At 44.5% G+C, this 19458-nt stretch overlaps 1 protein-coding gene across 1 annotated transcript; it reads right to left on the reverse strand.

The window, feature by feature from the left end:
* Positions 1–993: 993 nt before the first annotated feature.
* WDR6 (WD repeat domain 6) lies at positions 994–10623 on the reverse strand. Its single transcript, XM_070936785.1, has 6 exons — positions 10557–10623; positions 7690–10135; positions 6182–6277; positions 3564–3680; positions 3324–3442; positions 994–1484 (listed from the first exon to the last, which is right to left on the reverse strand). The coding sequence occupies exons 1-6, from the start codon at positions 10621–10623 to the stop codon at positions 994–996; spliced, it is 3336 nt and encodes a 1111-aa protein (XP_070792886.1).
* Positions 10624–19458: the final 8835 nt, after the last annotated feature.

Here is a 19458-nt window from a genome sequence, read left to right on the forward strand (position 1 = left end):
CGTGGTGATCCTGGGACCATGGCCCCACCTTATTCCCCGCCATGTGCTCTGAAAGTGCCTGGATGCACCCTGCACTTCCCAAAGGAAGGAGTCACACTTGTCCTTATGGTACATTTGCTGTAGGCCATAGACTGACCCACTACGGGAACTACCAATTACTTTTAGGGATAATCTCTCTTGATAACCTGATTTTGTTCAGCATTGGGAGCAAAGTGTGGCTGGGCTGCCACATCTGAATTGAAATGTAGCCTCCTGGATTATTAAGTACCATCTGTAAGGTATGGAAGACTGCAAAATTGTTTTCCGATGGAGAGACCAAGTTATTATTTTGATGCCTATGCTAGTTCCAAGTGCGCCAAAGGAGTCTTAGTACAACCATGCTGTGGGGTTATGAAATATGCCTGTTGCTCTGGAGAATCCATAACCACGGTCAGGCCAGGAACTGAAATGCTGGATTATCAAGTATCTGTCTGAAAGACATGACGCTGCATCGGCCTTATCAGAGCAAATATCGGGGTTAAAGAAACTGATGAAAGATCAATCCTAACTTGGAGTATTGGGCTTAATGGAGAAAAGCTAGCATATATGGGGAAGGCAAAGGTCCTTAGTACTGGGAGCCACTTGTTCTAAATGAGTTTGGGGGGGATACCCCCCCCCCATACTCATTTCTCCTGCCGCTGAAAGTCTTACTGCCCTGGAATACCTATCCATCCATCCATCCTCTATCTAATTCTAATCTATCTACAGTATATCCCGCCTTTATTATTTTTACAAATAACTCAAGACAGCGAACAAATCCAACACACCTTCTTCCTATTTTCCCCACAACAACCCTGTGAAGTGGGACCTGAGATTCAAACCCTCCAAGATGGTTTGTGAAATTAGGATAACAACGCCTTTCACCTTGCTACAAATGATGCTATGAGCAGAATTCCTTTTGATACCTGCTGTTGTCCTCCTTCGTCTTCCGAATTTCAGTGGAATAAAGACGTTTCAGATCCCCTCTTTTATTTCTCCCCCTCGCGCATCCAGCCCCCAGGAAAGCACTTGCAACCCCTGACCACATATCACACCGTGACAGCTGTGTCCTTCCGTTTCCCAACACTCCAGAGCGGCCACATCGGCCACGTGGCAGAATTTGCTCCATACGAAAGACAAGCTGTCCTCACAGAGACTCCAGAGTGTCAAGCGTTGGTCCACTGACGCAGAAAGGAGGAAGTTCAGATGGAGGAGCCTCACTCCTGTCACGTGAGCCGCGTGAGCGCAAAGCCTCGATACTTTTCTGATCACTTGGATGCCAGCCCTGGCTGGGGTCGCCTGGCCCACAGCAGCGCTTTCAGCCTTCACCTCAATAACATGGACAGAGATGGACCCGTCATCACCGCCACTGACTACCACAAAACGTCTCTCGGCTGTTTTCTGGATGTGGAGGCTGTTCACACCGCAGCTGTGAGCCTGAACGGTCAGGACTGGAGATTCCAGGGCTGGAAAAGAACAGAAGTGCTGGTTATTTTTCTGCAATTTACTGCTGGCTCCTTGGGCAGTTTTGTTTTTTTTAAAATTGGAAAGGTGAGGTAGTGTTAAGATATTTAATTTAATAGTTGGAACAATAAAGTGTTTAATGGGCCAGAAGACACAGTTTTTAGTCGATAGTTGGAAGGTGTGAGCTCCTGCATGAGGCAATCTACGTTACGATTGGTTGCCGGGTGAGAAATGGGAGTTCTTTTTCTGGCCCTTTTTCTTCTGTGTGCTCTGTATGCTGTTCTGTGATTTACCTGACAATATACTGATGTGCCTGACTATCTTCTTTGCTGTAAATTTGAATGTAAAATATATTTATTTATATAAAACCACAAATTCGTGCCGGCATCTCTGACTCTATTTGGACACCAGTTGCGCAATTCCCTGACAGGTAGAACTATAAGAAACAGTTGTACACTGAAAGGGTCCAAGATTAATGTCATGCCCCTGTTGGAGTGTGAATCCGAAGGGGAAGAGGAACAGCTGACAGAGAGTGACTCGGTTGGCTGTGGAAGAAACTGGGGAAGGGCAAAGTCAGGCTGGACAGAGCAGGGCAGAGGTAGAACAAGGGAGAGGGGGTTCAGATGAAGACCAAGGCCCACCCTCTCCTCATCCTAGGCAGCTCAGGGAGGAAGAGAGAAGAGAGCAACATGGATTGCGTGGCTTATGAGGGAGGAAAGGGGCCCGATTCTATAGAATGGAATGGAATGGAATGGAATGGAATGGAATGGAATGGAATGGAATAGAATAGAATAGAATAGAATAGAATAGAATAGAATAGAATAGAATAGAATAGAATAGAATAACAGAACAGAACAGAACAGAACAGAACAGAACAGAACAGAACAGAACAGAACAGAATTTTTATTGGCCAAGTGTGATTGGACACACAAGGAATTTGTCTTGGTGCATACGCTCTCGGTGTACATAAAATAACGTTCATCACGAATCATAAGGTACAACATTTAATGATAGTCATAGGTTACAAATAAGCAAACAGGAAACAATATCAATATAAATTGTAAGGATACCAGCAACAAGGTTATAGTCATACAGTCATAAGTGGGAGGAGATGGGTGATGAGGAAGATGAGAAGATGAATAGTAGTGCAGACTTAGTAAATAATTTGACAGTGTTGAGGGAATTATTTGTTTAGTAGAGTGATGGCATTCAGGGAAAAAACTGTCCTTGTGTCTAATTATTCTGGTGTGCAGTGCTCTATAGCGTTGTTTTGAGGGTAGGAGTTGAAACAGTTTATGCCCAGGATGTGAGAGGTTTACGAGGCACAGCTGCTGATGGAGTTTAAAGGAGAGACAAATGGGAGGGGCAGTTGTCGGGAACAAACACTGAGTTCATCTTGTGTTTATCTGAGTTCCTGACATCCTCCCAACTGGTTTGATTTATTGCCAGCTACTTCACTTCTGGAACTCCTTATCTTGCTGCCTTGCTGGAATAATTACCTTATCTTGCCTTGTTGGATTTATAGTTGGAAGTTTTCTGCTTACAACGTTTGGGACCGAAGTATTGTCAGCCAAAGATTATTACAGGTTGGTGGAAGAGCTCTCTCCAGGCCGGAGAGTTGAAAGGGAAATTGGGGACACAGTTATAGATAATAAAGGGACTCATATTGGTTCTCTGGCTGTGTTGCTTTGTGTCACGCCCCGGGTCATCACAATTGGAGAAGAATAGTTGAACACAATCCAAAGGCTCAACTGTACCTTCAGATGAACAGAAACCCCAGCTGAGGAGCTTTACAAGAAAGGGGATGCACTGGCTGCGTCATCAGGACCGCCAACACCTACCTAGAGGTTTCATCTGAATGTCTCCTGTCTTTACTATTGCTGAAAAATGGCCGAGGGCAGCAGTAATGTCCCAAAATGCAATGCTACCATCAGTGGCCGCACTGCCCATAAAGTGACTCCTGTAAAAGAAAGAGGTATTTCTAAAATTAGTTCTTGCAGTCCTCCAGTCCTCCAAACTTCATGCAACATCTCTTGAGCAAGGGAGATAGCACTCACATGCCGTTGCATCTGTATTCCTACCTTCTCCCACTAGCCATCTTGTAGGCAAATGCTTCAACCTTCAGGACACAGTGCTGATGGTGAAAGGATTCTGCTACAAGACACAACTTCTTGGCATTCTCAAGCAGCAGGAACAGTCTACCAAAAAAAAGGAAAGAAGGCACTTAAATGGATACAGAGCTCATATTTTCTTCAGGGCAGGGGTGGAATGCTCCCAGATTGGACAGGATCGCCTGATCCGGTAGCAATCTTGGCCGGTGGTTCGGCGATCCAGTAGCAATGGTGGAGCAAAGCTCCGCCCACCTGCCTGGATGTCATTACTTCCTGGTTTTAAACAGGAAGTAATGTTTTTTACCTTCTGCGCATGCAAAGGTATTGTGCACGCACAGGTCTGTGCGTGCACAGATCATGCGCTTCCAAACCGGTAAGGAAGGTAAGTAGATTTCACCGCTGCTCCAGGGTCTCTCTTGATATGCTGTCCCAAAGGTGCTTTTTCAGGAGGCACCTGTACTTCCTTGTTTTTCTTTGAAGACCTTTCACTTCTCATCCAAGAAGCTTCTTCAGCTCTGACTGAATGGTGGGGAATGGAAGGATTTATATTCCTTGCAGTCATCTTGGTCATTAGCACTCGTTAGCACTAGTTGACTGTAAGGAATATAAATCCTTCCATTCCCCACCATCCAGTCAGAGCTGAAGAAGCTTCTTGGGTGAAAAGCGAAATGTCTTCAAAGAAAAAAAAAAAGGCAGTCCAGTTGCCTCCTGAAAAAGCATCTTTGGGACAATGATGTCCTGGATGACTGAGAATCTCTACAGCCTTCTTGATATGTTTATATAACACTTCTGTTCTGTGAGCTACATTGACTCCAAGTAGGCTTCTGAATCCAGTTCAAGGTCGCCATCTATAAAGCTTTACATGGCATAGGACCAGGTGATCTCTCATTGTTTCTGCCTGCTCCACCAGGTCTATCAGGAAGGGCATGTTATTTCCAGGTCTCTTTATTTATTTATTTATTTAATATATATATATAATTTATATATCTTTCATTAAAAAAACACCATCTTGTTGGACTCCAGAGCCAAACTCTTTCTACAGCTCTGGAACTGCAACTCCCCCTCCCCCAGAGATATAGAATACAGAATAATAGAATTGGAAGGGATCTTGGAGCTCTCTTAGTCCAACCCCCTGCTCAAGCAGGAAACCCTATACTATTCCAGACAAATGGCTGTCCAACCTCTTCTTAAAAACTTCCAGTGATGAAGCACCCACAGCTTTTAAGGCAAGCTGTTCAACTGATTATGGTAATTATTCTCACTGTCAGGAAATTTCTCCTTAGTTCTAGGTCGGATCTCTCTTTGATAATTTTCCATCCATTACTTCTTGTCTTGCCCTCAGGGGCTTTGGAGAATAGGTTGTTCCCTCTTCTGTCTGACAGCCCCTCAAATATTAGAAGATTGCTATCATGCTACCCCTAGACCTTCTCTTTGTTAAACTACCTTGCTCAATAGTAGTAACTGTGAGAGTCCTAGTGGACAATCAGTTTAATATGAGCCAGCAGTGTGTAGCAGCTGCCAAAAAAGCCAACACAGTTCTAGGCAGCATAAATGGAGGGATAGAATCAAGATCACGTGAAGTGTTAATACCACTTTATAATGCCTTGGTAAGGCCCCACTTAGAATACTGCATCCAGTTTTGGTCGCCATGATGTAAAAAAGATGTTGAGACTCTAGAAAGAGTGCAGAGAAGAGCAACAAAGATGATTAGGGAACTGGAGGCTAAAACATATGAAGAACCGTTGCAGAAACTGGGTATGTCTAGTTTGATGAAAAGAAGGACTAGGGGAGACATGATAGCAGTGTTCCAATACCTCAGGGGCTGCCACAAAGAAGAGGGAGTCAAGCTACACTCCAAAGCACCTGAGAGTAGAACAAGAAGCAATGGGTGGAAACTAATCAAGAAGAGAAGCAACCTGGAACTAAGGAGAAATTTCCTGACAGTTAGAACAATTAATCAATGGAACGACTTGCCTCCAGAAGTTGTAAATGCTCCAACACTGGAAGTTTTTAAGAAGTTGTTGGATAACCATTTGTCTGAAGTGGTGTAGGGTTTCCTGCTTAAGCAGGGGGTTGAACTAGAAGACCTCCAAGGTCCCTTCCAACTCTGCTATTCTATTCTAAAACTAGAGATACCCAGTTCCTGCAACTGTTTGTCATGTTTAACCATCTTGGATCCAGAGGGGCCCATTAGCTCTTTGTAAAGCTTTGAAGAGTGGCTGTTCCTCCAGACTTTTGGGAGAGATAATTAGATGAATTCGGTTGGTGATGCAGTTTTTATTTGGGAGGTTATTATTTACCTGAGGTGTCATTCATTTATACTGTCATGATGTTTTAATCTTTGCACACCACCTAGAGTCACTGCTGTGAGAGAGGCTGTTTTGTAAGTTCTTTAAATACCTAAGACTGTTCCTGTTTCTTGCTTGAATGTGGGGGAAATGCTTCATAGGAGTAAACAGCATCTGCCCCACCTTGTCTTTTTTTTTTTTGCCCTACTTACCTCATCTCTGCGTGTATTTGCTCTGACAAGCAAAGACCATTTTAGCCATCTGAATCCCCAACCAGAGGAGCAGAATTATTTTCCTTACCGGACAGATCCATCACTACAAGCAGCAGCTAGGAAGCACAAGGGACCAGGCAATTCCACCTCTTCCATCCTAGCAAGTACCACCACAGACATGTACCTGGAACACACAAGCCAGTCACTTCTTCCAGAAGGTTTTCATTCGCTGCCAGCTTTTCATTCCAGAAGAGAAACAGCCATTATGCAAGCTAGAAAATGGCATGCTGCTTACTGTCTGGTATCTATTATAGATTCACCAGTTCTCTTTACTGGACACAAATGCTAAAAACACTACACCACAATTGGAACAAAAATCTGCTCTAATGGTTTAGACCAGTGTTTCCCAGCAATTTTAAGATGTGTGGACTTTGGTTCCCAGATTTCCCCAGACAGCTTGACACAACTGCATGGTTAGATGTTCTAGGGGGGAACTGCAAAATCAAGGCACGCACACGTCTCTCTGTTAAATATCACTACTTCCACAGAATACCAGGATGTTCCATCCTTCAAAGATTTAAATTTGGAGGAGAGAGATTTATGTTCAGACATTTTGGTTAAAAAACAAAATCATATGATGATCCTTTTCATGTCTTTTCAATCTTGCAGCAAGCAACAAGAAGAAACAGCTCGTTTCAGCTTCAGCACAGCCTAATTAGCACAAGTTGATTGGATCGGCCTCCCGATTCTCAGCTGAATTGCTCTCAGCTGTTTTGCATGGGCCTCTGCTGCTTGCTGCAAAGAGGTAAATTGCTGGAGCAGATTTTTTTCCCCCCCAAGCTATGCTGAAAACGAAAATGAAAGTAAAGCAGGCTGTTTGTTGTTTGCTGCAAGGAGGCAAAATTGCTGGGAGGCAGAGGCAGATTTATTTTTCTTGTTTTCCTCAAAACAGGTAGGTGCATCTTATAGTCCGGAGCATCTTATACTCTGAAAAATACGGTACTTATACTAAGTACTCTGTATATGAGGATCAGTCATAGTACCAGTGCAGGTTGTCCTAATATAGAGTTATATATTTTCCAAGGTGGGTAAAATGAGGACTCATATGGTTGGGGGCAATATGCTGACTCTGTAAACCGCTTAGAGAGGGCTGCAAAGCACTGTGAAGCAGTATATGTCTAAGTCCATGATAACGAACCTATGGCATGTATGCTAGAGATGGCATGCAGAGCCCTCTCTGCTGGCACATGCACTGTCGACCCAGGTCAGATCTCCTTGCCGTTTCTTTCGTGAGCTTGTTTCCCTGCAAATGATGAAACAGAAGCTCACAAAAGAAAAAGAGCTTACCTCTTGCCATGCTGCCGGTGTTGGGATGCTCTGCCTCCCACCGGGCAGCTGGTCTTCAGGTCTCTGCTGCGCATGAATACACATGTCCATGCATAAATGCGTGTATGTCCGTGCATGCCAATGCATGCATGTTTGTGCGCACCTTTCAGTTTGGGCATGCGCGCGCGCAGTTTGGGCACTCAGTGTCTAAAAAGTTCATCATCACTGGTCTAAGTGCTATTGTTATAGGGAAAGACCATTTATTTCTACCTGGTTTCTGGATCCATCTTGATGAGTTTGTGCTTATTCTTCTTGTAGTCCCACTGCTCATCTAAACGATGCGATGCCACATGAACCAGCTGACAGGCTACCCCGCTGCTGGAACCAGGCTTAGGGCTGAGCGCTAATCGGTAACACTCGATCTGGGCTCGTCCCCCTGCAGAAAAAAGCATGGCGGAGATCCTTTCCCTCTCAGGCTGACTAAGGCCGTTCTGGACCACAGTCAGAGCTCTTATACTGGAGATGTGGTCGCCAAGAGCAGCGAGCTGGGTCACTCTGCGAGTTTGCACATTAAAAGCGAGAACGTTCACCGTATTGTCCTCACTTCCTGTAGCAAAAACACTGATCGTCTCTCGCCCAGGGGCTTCCAGGGTACCGACGTGACACACACATGTCATCCCCTTGCCGTGCAGAGCAGCTTTCAGGATTCGCTGCCCACTGGAGGCGTCTTTACTTTGGTACAACCAAATTTCCCCAGATTTGATATACGCAAAGGTCTCCACGGAAAGGCAGCGGGCGTAGCTCCAGGAACGGTGGCCACCCCCGCAGGGAATGCAGAGGAGCTTCTCACTGCTGCTGGCGCTCCAAATTACAAAGTGGGTAGCATGGAAGCCGAGCACCCTCAGGCTCCCATTGGGGCCAAAGCGTAGCTCTTCCAGCCATTCTAGGTCTTTGCACGGCTTTTGCTTCCTCAGCACTTGGAGCTGCCGATCCTTCACTTGCAGCTGGCGATAGCAGCTGTCTCTCCCCGTGCTGTAAATAAAGCCGCCGTGGCAGGTTACGGAGGTCACCCCCTGTTTCCCATGAAGCCCGAAAAGCAGAGAAACAGGCCTCTCGGCATGGGACTCTCCACTTCCAATAGGGAAGGAAAATCCAGGCAAGGCACAGGCGGTTTCTGAAGTAGAACAGCTGGGTTCATCTCTCCCTTGTGCTTCTTCCACTCCCGGAGTTGGCTTGCAGGCAAACATCATAAGAGAGCCTCTGCGGTCGCCACAAAGCAGAAACTCTCCTCGGGGCAAAAAAGCAATGCAGGTGTGCCATCGCTGCTTACAGACCGGCAGGAGAAAACATTGCTTTACCACCACTGTTGTTCCCCCAAGTGGGTGCCAAGAGATCTCCAGCTGCAGCAAAGCCCCAGCCGGGCCAGAAGCAAAGAGGTTGCAAGTATTGGGGTCCCGGTTTAGCTCCGTGGCCCAAGTCAAAGTGTGCACTTTCCCTTCAAAGAGGTTTAACTCCTTGCTTTGTGCGGGACTGCTGAACGGGAAAACTTTCACCTGCCCTGACAAGTTGCCCATGGCACAGAAAATGCCTCCACTGGCAGGCTTGGACACTTCCAAGAGACTGTAAGACTGATAAGCAGCATCCTCCAGGAGCAGTGCCCAAGTTTTAGGAGTCAAGTCACAGGAATAGACAGCCCCGGCATCGGTCATCACCAGCAGATGGTTTTCATCCACCAGTTTTACTGCCCTGGGGGATCCTTTTCTGCCAGTGGAAGGAAAATCCAGCTGCTGGAGCCTGTTTCCAGTGCTGCTTCTTTCCTTGAGGCACCAGTGTCTAATGCCCGAATCGGCTCCCCCTGTAAACACCCAGCCTCGCTCCTCATCCACAGCCACCGCCCGGAGTCCTTGGCCCTTGTGTCCTTTGAAGCTGTGGACAATCTTGCCCTGATAAGTCCACACAAGACAGGCTGAATCCTCACCAATGCTGATGATGTAGTCCCTCAGCAGTCTTACTGACCAGACTCTGGACTGGTGCCCGTAGCACACCAGCAAGCACGGGACCACAGCAGGAGGTGTTCTGAGGTCACAGATGCTCCAGAGCCGAACACTCCTGTCGTCGGAGGCAGAGGCCAGGATGCCCTGGCTTTCCAAGAAGCAAATGCTGAAGATGACGCCGCTGTGTCCACTGATCCTGCTGCGGGGCTTTATTCTTCCAGTGTCTTCTGTCTGGTCAGCCACATGCCAGACCACCAACTGATGAAAGACGGTGCCAGCCACCAGAACCAACGTCTCCCAGTGGCTCCCCACCAAGTGGGCAGAATACAGGATACACTTCTCTTGGCAGTGCACTTCTTGGAGAACCCTCTGGCCGACGCAGTCATATAGTGCCACTGAATTGTGTCCCAAGGCCACAGCCACACTGCTGGGCCTCTCAGTCCTGCCTTGCATCCACTGCAGGTCCCAGATCCAGTCGTGCAGCTCACAGAAAGGAAAGACTTCATTGAGTTCCACTGAGCTGCTCTGGAAGCTGAGCTCTACAACCACAAAGCTTTTGCCTCCAAAGATAGCCAGGGTTGAGGATTGGTTACCTCCAGGACTCAAACTCTGCTGCTCCTTAATACCATGGACAGTATAGTTCTGAAGGACCTGCTTGGAGCATCTTGCTGACAGGCTGACATCGGGCGACAAGCTATATATGCCTACATAGGGTCCTTCTCCTAAAGGAAGAGAAACACCGGAATGCCAAGTCAGCATATTTCACATGCTATCAACATACCAGTCTCTGTTCCCAGAATTGCCATTCCACATATATTTGATTGCCAAATTCCCATGAACTCCATTAACATATTTCATACATAGTAGTCTTATTGATCCTAAACTGGATTCCTATTTGCTGCTCCTTTTATTCTAGGCTTTCATCACAGGCCCTTATATTCTGCCAGCTTCTAATTAGGGTGGGGAGTGTTCTTGGTTTAGCTTAGCAGAAAACTGACTTTAAAAACGACCTACAGCAAAATGATTGTTAACCTTGAATAGCAAGCTTCATATTTGCCCGTGTGACAATGCCCCCTATCCCCAAGAAATGGGAAAAAAGTGGGGATTCTGGTCTCCCATTGTAGAAAAAGTTAAGATATTCACCTGCTATAAGATGATCTCCCACCATCTCCAGAGCTGTTATAGGAGCCAATAGTAGTTCTGTTTCCATGACTTTTCAAGGATGGGAGGTGAAAACCCCTCCTGATTCTCTCTCCCTTTTATATACGGATATATGCAGACCTCTGAGGAAAGAGGAAAAATGATTAGCCCACCCTATAGATCTGCATCAGCTCAAACAAGAAAATACGGGAACAAGCTACCTTTTGATGTACAACAGAGGAATCGTGAAGAGCTAAGGAAGATGCTCCCAAGCAGAATCAACACACCTGGTTATGAAAGACAGCTGTCAAGTTAAGTTTTGAACAGCCAGATTTCTTTTTAAATGGAAAATATTTTTGAATGGGGGTCTCAGAAAATTAAGTCTATCTAGGAGCATTAGAAAGTAGGGAACTAAAAATAAAACGCAAAAACTATAGACTTTATTACATTAAGGGAATTGATGTAAACACAGTATTTAGAAAGTAGGGTCTGTTTTGACCTAGTTATTGCGGTCTTGAATGCCAAGAAGAGGACCCACCTATGCCTGTGGGGAGCTTCGGAAGCCTATTTTGAAGAATCAATGCAGAATTTTCTCTTGCGGTAACAAATAATCATGTTCAAACCATTGTACTTTCGACACACCGTGTGAGGATCCGACTGTCTGGAGAAGCCCATAACGCAAGGAATAACAGAGCAGAATAAGAGAGTTGGAAGGGACCTTGGAGGTCTTCTAGTCCAACCCCCTGCTTAGGCAGGAAACCCTACACCACCACTTCAGACAAATGGTTATCTAACCTCTTCTTAAAAACTTCCAGTGTTGGAGCATTCACAACTTCTCCAGGCAAGTCGTTCCACGGATTTACAGTTGGAAAGTGACCACCAGCCACAAGGTGAAATCCGCCACTGGGAGACCTAAACGCGGAAGGAGGATCATCTGGAGGAAAACCGATCTTTCGGGATCTCTTGAGATCGACTCCATGGGACTTAATGAAGAATGCAAGACAGGAAGACGTTCTGATGCAGCAATGGGAAGCCTAGAATCTGCTTTTTTTCCAAGTTCTGACTAAAGGCAGATAGAATCAGAATTAATTTCTGCTGTAAAATGTTGCAAATACTACCTGGTCACCCGTCCGCCGGTGTATGTTTTTTCCGGATAATTCCATTTTACAGAGCTGAGCACATTTACTCCACGTTCGGGTGTCTACAGAACAGGAAGCCTAAAAGAGGCGCCTGTGTAACCAGGACGCAGGCAGGCCAGGCTGAGGCCATCAAATATATAAAATCCGAACAACTCTTCTGCTTTCCGCCCGGCAAACACGGCAAGGAACAAAAACAGCGGAGAAGGAAAGAAAGTAACGTGGCGGAACCTTCGCGCAAGGATCTCGCGAGTTAAGAAGTCTTTAGAATTCTTACCTCTCATGCACGGGCCGCTACTGATTGGCTCTGCCTCGGGAGGGTCGTTCCCGCTTCCCTTTCGCCGAGAGACGCTATTGGACAGCGGTTGCTAAGGTTGGCTCTCTCTCTCTCGCCTGGGAGAGATTCGATTGTAGCGAAAGGGAATTAAACCGTAGGCGCGCGGCCAGGTTCCAGATGTGGAAGCAGGCAGTGGCGCGCGGCGCGGCTACGAGCCCATCGCTGGCTGCAAGGTCTGGACCAAGCGGGAACCAAGCCCGACGAACTGGAAGGTGGCACGGGGGGGGGGGGGGAGGAGGAGGAGGCGGCGACGGCAAAACGGCGCTGCTGCTGCTGCTGAGGAGGAGGAGGAGGAGGAGGATGGCCTGAGAGGCGTAGGAGGCTAATGCCTCCTCCTAAGGCAGCATTTAACATCCAGCTGCCTGCAATTACTGCGAGATCAATTCTCACCAGGCTCAAGGTCGACTCAGCCTTCCATCCTTTCTAAGGTGGGTAAAATGAGGACCCGGTTTGTGGGGGCAATAAGCTGACTTTGTATAAATATATATACAAAAGTATGAAGGCTATTGCTTAACGCAGTGTAAGCCGCCCTGAGTCTCCGGAGAAGGGCGGCATATAAAAATAAATTAAAAAATTAAAAAAAAAATGGCAAACGGGAGTCCCCGGGCTGCTGCTCCAAGGAAATGCGGCAGCCGGGCTAGCGCCGCCACCGCCGCCGCTGCTGAAACGCCAAGCACCGGCCCCAGGTGAGTAGCCCTACCACCCACCACCACCCCGGCTCCGTTTCCTCATGCCTCGTTCGGGAGACGGCGGCGGGCAGCAGGGAAACCTCCGAGCCGAACGAAGCGAGGCTGCGGCTCCCACGAGTTTTAGACGGCGAGGAGAACAACCCCCCCCCCCCCCGCCTCCGCCAGCACGAGGAGCGGCAGCCTCGAGGAGCGCCTTTGGGAGCCTCCCTCGGTTGGCGCGGGTCATTTTCTCCGGCCGAGAGGGGCTCTTCGCCGGAGGAGGTGTGTGTGTGTGTGTGTGTGGTGGGGGGAGAGAGTCTTCCCGATTGAGAGAAACGTTTTGGGGAGCCTGGCGCTTGAAGGCAGAGCAAACCCTCGTCCCCAACTCGGCGCCTTTCCAAAAGAGCCGCCTGAAGAAGATGGGACTTGTAGTCCCAAACCATCTCTGTAAGGAGGACTCCAGGCGAGAGAAAAAGCGGGAAGCCGACCCCGCGCCTCCGAATCAATCTGATATATATTTGTACCTTCATCTTGCTTTAAGATTGGGGGGAAAAAGATTGACAGCAATGGATTTAGGAAATAATGACATGAAATAATGAATTGGCAGGAGGGTTTAAATGGAGGAAATTAGTTATCTTAGTCTACTGTGGATGAAGTGTAGTCCCATGAGGATGTCTGTGTTTCTCCTTAGATTGCCTGCCTTTGATTTATTATTGCTTACAACTCTAAACAGACTCATTCCTTGACTGTAACTAAGTCAGTCTCTTTCCTGCTTCACTTATAAAATGAAGGCAAGGATGTCTGTTTGCCAAGATGCAGAGCCTGGGAGGATAAATGATGGGTGGTGAGGTGCCCAGAAACAATGTTAGCATTGATGTTGGGGACGTCAAGAGTTAGGTTAGCTGGCTAAATTTTTACCCTTCTCCGTCAAACCTTCTGTCCCTTGGATCACACCTATGAATGGAAAAGACAAAGGGAATATTAATTTGTGGGGGGTTTAACTTTGAAGAGAAGGCTGGATTTTATGATTCCCTTTTCTGTCCTCAAAGTGCACAATCTGTATTGTGGATTTTTATTACCTCCAGAAATACTCTTCCAGTTGAGGTGGAGGTATTAAAAATTAAAATAAGTTTAGGAATAAATGACCAAGCAATTATGGGTCTTTGGTGCTCTTTGAGCTTGGTTGGTTTTTTTTGCAGGCGTTCCATTACCCAACGCAAGAAAACAACCAAGCTCAGAGAGCACCAAGGACTCAACAGTTCAACCCTGAGCTACAAATATTCCTCTGTTGGGACCAGGGAATTGTTTGGGAACTCTGGTGGACCACCATCATTTTTGAAGTATTGCCTATATTCTCATCACATACTCAATTATCTACTGAACAGTAGTGAGATCCATACATCTTTCCTTGGAAATCTGTATTAATGAAAATGGTTTAAAAAAGGCAACGTAAAGGATCCAGGAACTATAGTTATTTTTACATGCGAAAAGAAAACAAAGTTTCTTAAAGTTTGGGGGGGAAAGGGGGAAGTGTTGGTGACAACTGTTCTTTACCTGATGCCTCCAAATATTTTGCATTAAAAAGTGGATGGAAGTTTTTGGCTCTTCTTTACTCATGAAATTAGAATCCAGGGCATTCAACAGATTTGTGTTTGGAGATTCAAACCAGGTTAAATGAGGGTCTTTAAGGAGTACATAGTCAGCCAGTGAAATTCTGTGCTACAAAATGTTATTTGTTGCTTGTATAAGGGGGTGAGAGAGAAGTACCTTGGTCTATATACCAAAGGAATGACCCATTGGGATCCCCATATCAAAACAACTTACTTTATGTGCGGCCAGAACCTGAAAATAACATTTAACACAGCACAGTACTTAAACAAAATGGTTTGGTTGAGATCTGCATATGTGGGACTGATTGGGGTAGATTGTAAGGGTGACACCGAAATATGTCATTTTATTCTATTTTACATATTGATGATTAAATTATATTGTATCTTATCCCATAACTATTGTATTTTACCCTACTCTTATTTCAAATTGTTTGTATAGGATTTTATTGGTGATATGTGTTTGAACCTTGTGCTTTGATATGGCCTATAGGCTAATCAATAAAGCTATCTATCTGTTACAAAATGTGTTTACTGTTCCTGATCTGGATGGCTTTAAGGGGGGAATAAGTCAAATTCCTAGAGGGTCCTGAATATGTTGAGTGTCCTGAGACCAGTGTGGATGTGAATGGATAGTCGCTGAGAATAAATATGAGGGAATAATTACTGCTCTCCTTGCTTCGTCTGAACAACTGCCCTTCTGTTCAACTGTGATTTTCATGACCAGAATTGCTTTCAGTATTCTTTCCTTTTTTAATATTCAGGGAAAAATTCAGCATCAGCATCTTTTTTGTGTAAATGTTGGTGATCATTTCCTTGCACAGAAATGTATTATCTTGGAGACGGTAGGGAGCAGTCATGCATGTAAATTTTCCATTAGAAAATAATTTGGAAATGCAACGCTCAAAAACCGAACACGAATGGAGAGGAGTACCAAAGACAATCTTCACTGAGGCCACCATTTTGTGCAAGGCCTAGGCAAGCTTGCTTGTTCATTGCATTCATGTCTCGCCTTCCTTTAAGGAAGTTACTAATCTCAGAGACCTCATGTCTAAATGGAGGTTTACCTAGGCTTTAATACAGGTAATCCTCGACTTACGACCACAATTGAGCCAAAAATTTCTGTAGCTAAGTGAAACAGTTGTTAAATGAGTTTTGTCCCATTTTATTACCTGTCTTTCCACAGATAGGATAGGGAGAAGAAGAGGAAGAGGAATAGAGTGGAAGGGACCTTGGAGGTCTTCTAGTCTAGCCCCCTGCTCAAGCGGAAGAACCTATACCATGTTGTTAAGTGAATCACTGTAATTGTTAAGTTAGTTACTGTTTCCCCAAAAATAAGACATTCTCTGATAATAAGCCCAATCGGGCTTTTTGAGTGCATGGCAATAAGGCCAAGTGCTTATTTCAGGATTCAAAAAAAAATATAAGACAGGGTCTTATTTTCGGGGAAACACGGTAGTTGTGAAGTGAATCTGCCTTCCCCATTGGCTTTACTTGTCAGAAGGTTGCAAAAGGTGATCACATGATCCCGAGATCCCAGTTGTCAATGTTGATCATGTGATTGTGGGGATGCTGCAGTGTTCGTAAAGATGAAAATTGGTCCTATCGAACTAAGTAATCTCATGGTTTAAAATTTTGGAAGTTGAGACTATGAAATACCTCTACGTGATATTACTTTTTTACAAAGTGAAAAGAGAAGCTGTAGGATTATGAAGAACTGAACTGCCATGTTGGTAAAAGTCCAAGACCATCGTGGGCAAAACTTAAGTATCTCAGTTCTACTGTTTCCATTGTGCTTTATACCTTATTACAGTTTTTGTACTTTATGAAGTTTAGATAATAAATACTTAAAATTAAAGAGAAAGATGACTTTTAGTACATCCTCCACTAACAAATTTATTAACATTAAGCATGTGGTCCTTTTACACAATGTTCCCCTAAGCTTTCTTTTTAATACATGGAGTCTTCAGCTTACAATCGGTCACTTAGCATCCAAAAAAGCTACTTACGACCCAGTTTCAAAATCCCCATGTTAGTCCACTCTCCATAGTTAAATCAGGTCCAATTACAGGGTGACCCCTTTACTGTTGTAATGATTTATGACCATAAAGGCCTGGTTCAATTGTCATAACTCGAGGACTGCCTGTACTTTAAGGATTTATGTTCCTCTTTTAGTATTTTTGTGTTAAATAAAGGGAGTCAAGACCCTTGGTAATAACCCAGAAGTAAATCTGGATTTATCTAAATTGTGGTAACATCAGTTATCTGAAAACTGATCTTTGAGTATGATTCAGTTTATGGCAGAAATGAAGTGTGGAAAGTAGTGCTTAGTGGCTTTTTTTAAAAAAAACAAGTATTTCTATGCCCAAGGGTCTTTCGGCATATTATCCAGTGCTCTTTTTTCTTAACCTAATGTTCAATTTTTTTTTAAACACACAATAGATTTTTGGGGGATTTGCATTATATAGCTTGGTGGTTTCTTAATGGTTGACCCCAACCTCTTCCAAGAATTTACACTGCAATTCACAGAACTCCTCACAAAAGAATCATGAACCTGCTGTTGTAGCTAATGAGATACAACACATTTGGAGATCAGAAAGTTGGGGGGGAAATGCTTTAATGTGAATCTTAAGGGTTTTGATAGGTCACTTATTGTGTGAAGATGTAATATGGTAGTATCTTGGACATGGATGTTCCATACATTAGATTTTTTACAAAATAAAGTTTGTTTATTTATTTATTTATTTATTTATTAGTTCAATTTATATGCCGCCCTTCTCCAAAAACTCCGAAGACTCAGGGCGGCTTACAATGCACTTATAGCAATAGCCTTCATTCTTTTGTATATACCTGCTTATTAGGGCTTTTGGCCCCCCATAAGCGGTGTTTCTACAAAGTCAGCTTATTGCTCCCACAATCCGGTCCTCAATTTACCTACCTTGGAAGGATGGAAGGCTGAGTCAACCTTGAGCCTGGTGAGATTTGAACTCGCACTAATTGCAGGCAGCTGGCAGCTAAGTGCTACATAACAGCACTTAGTCCACTGCACTCAAGTTGTGGGGGGAACAATTATGGTGTATCCACACTGCAGCTTTCTGTAAGGAGTTACTCTGCATCTGGACAATAAGAGTTTATGCATCTGCACACATCCAACTGTTCTATAATGGAATGTGTAGATGGCCTTGGGGAAGGAGGGGAAGAGATGCTGCCTAGGAAGCAATCAGACGAGAGGCAGGAGCCCCCCAGTGGCTTTCCAGCCAGAGGAAAAAATTTAGGAAGGACCCACCCACCCTAACAGATCAAGCATTTAAAAGTGGTGGTGGGAAGTTTGTACTTTCAAACTTGCCAGGTTCGGTTAATGCAGTCTTTTAAGAAGTAGAATTAAATCATTGAGTTGTGTTTTCCTGCCTGGTTTACCTGGGAGAGTTGTGTTCACAGCTCAGCTTAGCAGCTATGATGAATTCCCCATTCTACTCTTCATAGTCCCATTCATAGCAAGCCTTGCAGCAAATTTTGATCACCTATTGACTCTTTTCTTGGAGAGCTGGTGTATTGAACAAGGTGACCTTGGCACTGCAGAAAGGAACGTTCTGATCTCACAAAGAAATAGACAAGAGTATTCCACCTAGTTTGAAGGATTAAAAAAAAAGTCATTACGGAGGAAATCCTTTTATGCATAATTACTTTTGTTGAATTGGAATACCATTTCTTCTCCCCCCCCATTGCATTGTATTGTATATACTGTTTCTGTCAAGTTCAGTAACACAAAGAATTGATGTTTTAGAAGGTGAAAAAAATGAACACTGAAGTATACTATTGGCGTTCTTTTTTAAAAGTAATGTTTACGTATTATTTTTAACCGAAAACCGGTAATATCATCTGCAGTAGAGTGGTCTGCTGTTGAGAAAGGAGTATATTTTCATATCATAAATATTCACAAATGGCTCCAGGCCAGATAATGTCATGGATTCATACAAAGCATTGCAATATTTAGATCTGTTTGGAGAGAGCACTCCTTTCTGTTTCCATAAGGGTGACATAAAGTGGTGAGAATAATGAATGCATGGTCTGTATTTTTTATCTTAAAAGTTGCCAACGTTGACAAACAGTGTGGTTGCATTGCTCTGGACTGCTTTGAGGCAGAGGTCTTCCCTTGGTCCCACCATGTCAGATATAATAGGATTATAATTATCTGGAGAACCAAAATCCAGCCAGCCAATGTAAGACACTAAGATTTTTTTTTTTAAAAAAATGTTTGCTGCTGTCTTATGGTCCTCTGGATTTTGATAGCCCAATTTGATGAAATGCTGTGTGGAGAGGTAGAAAGGCCAATGGCTCTGCTCCCTGGAGGGAACTGCATTCATTTGCTCTGAAGGTCCAGCCAACAGAAGAGGCTTTGCTGTTCCTACAACCCAGCACTCAGCTGAATTTCTGGCTTTGCCGGCACAATGAAGTTATCTCTTCCCTCTCCTGCTTTGTTCAGTGGCCTTTGCACTTTGAGAGGCAGACATGGGCTATTGCAATATGTAACGTAAGCAACCCATTGCCCTGAGTCTTTCCATCAAGCTAAGCTGCAAGCAATTAGATTCTCTATCTGATTCACTCTAGATTTGTTTTATTATAACTCGTGTTCTCCAGCCAGAATAGCCAGGACAAGGAGCTGTAGCCCCAGTGCCTACTATAGCTGGAAAGCATGAGAATGTGGTATCCCAGAGAAGACTGATATGCAGCTAGAAGCAGCTGATGCCGTTGTCTGCAACTAGGACCTTGCAGAGGGCAAGTCAGATGCTGAAACATCCGCTAGTTTCCTTCCTCCCTTGTTCCAAACACTAGGATTGTCAAAAGGTTGATTCAATTGATTACGGGCATCTAGAAGGATTTAAAAAGCCATTGAATTTTTTTTGAGTTTTCAGAGAAAAAAAATATCAAACTATCGGTTCATAAATGCAACAGCTTTTTTTTCTCCAGGATAGGTTTTATTCCTGAGTATTTTTTTCTCTTAATGTGGATCAGTTTCCAGATTCTGTGTATAGTTCCTATTTATATCTTCTGTGCTTTAATAAGCAATAGCACATAGACTTATTGTGGAGTTGGGATCGTAGAAACACCCAGGAGCATAGAAGAGTTCAGAGGCAGATGCATGAATAAATGTCTTAA

This window comes from Pituophis catenifer, unplaced genomic scaffold (genome assembly GCF_029215685.1).
Source record: "Pituophis catenifer annectens isolate HBS135680 unplaced genomic scaffold, rPitCat1.0.hap2 SCAF_2, whole genome shotgun sequence".
Classification (NCBI taxonomy): domain Eukaryota; kingdom Metazoa; phylum Chordata; class Lepidosauria; order Squamata; family Colubridae; genus Pituophis; species Pituophis catenifer.

Coding starts and splice junctions, on each gene's coding strand:
- WDR6 (XM_070936785.1), bottom strand. CDS start 10,623: ATGGAAACAGAACTACTATTGGCTCCTATAACAGCTCTGGAGATGGTG. Junction 10,136..10,556: donor GGGAGATCATCTTATAGCAG/GTGAATATCTTA, acceptor CTCTTCCTTTAG/GAGAAGGACCCTATGTAGGC. Junction 3,681..6,181: donor TGTAGTGATGGATCTGTCCG/GTAAGGAAAATA, acceptor TTTTTTTGGTAG/ACTGTTCCTGCTGCTTGAGA.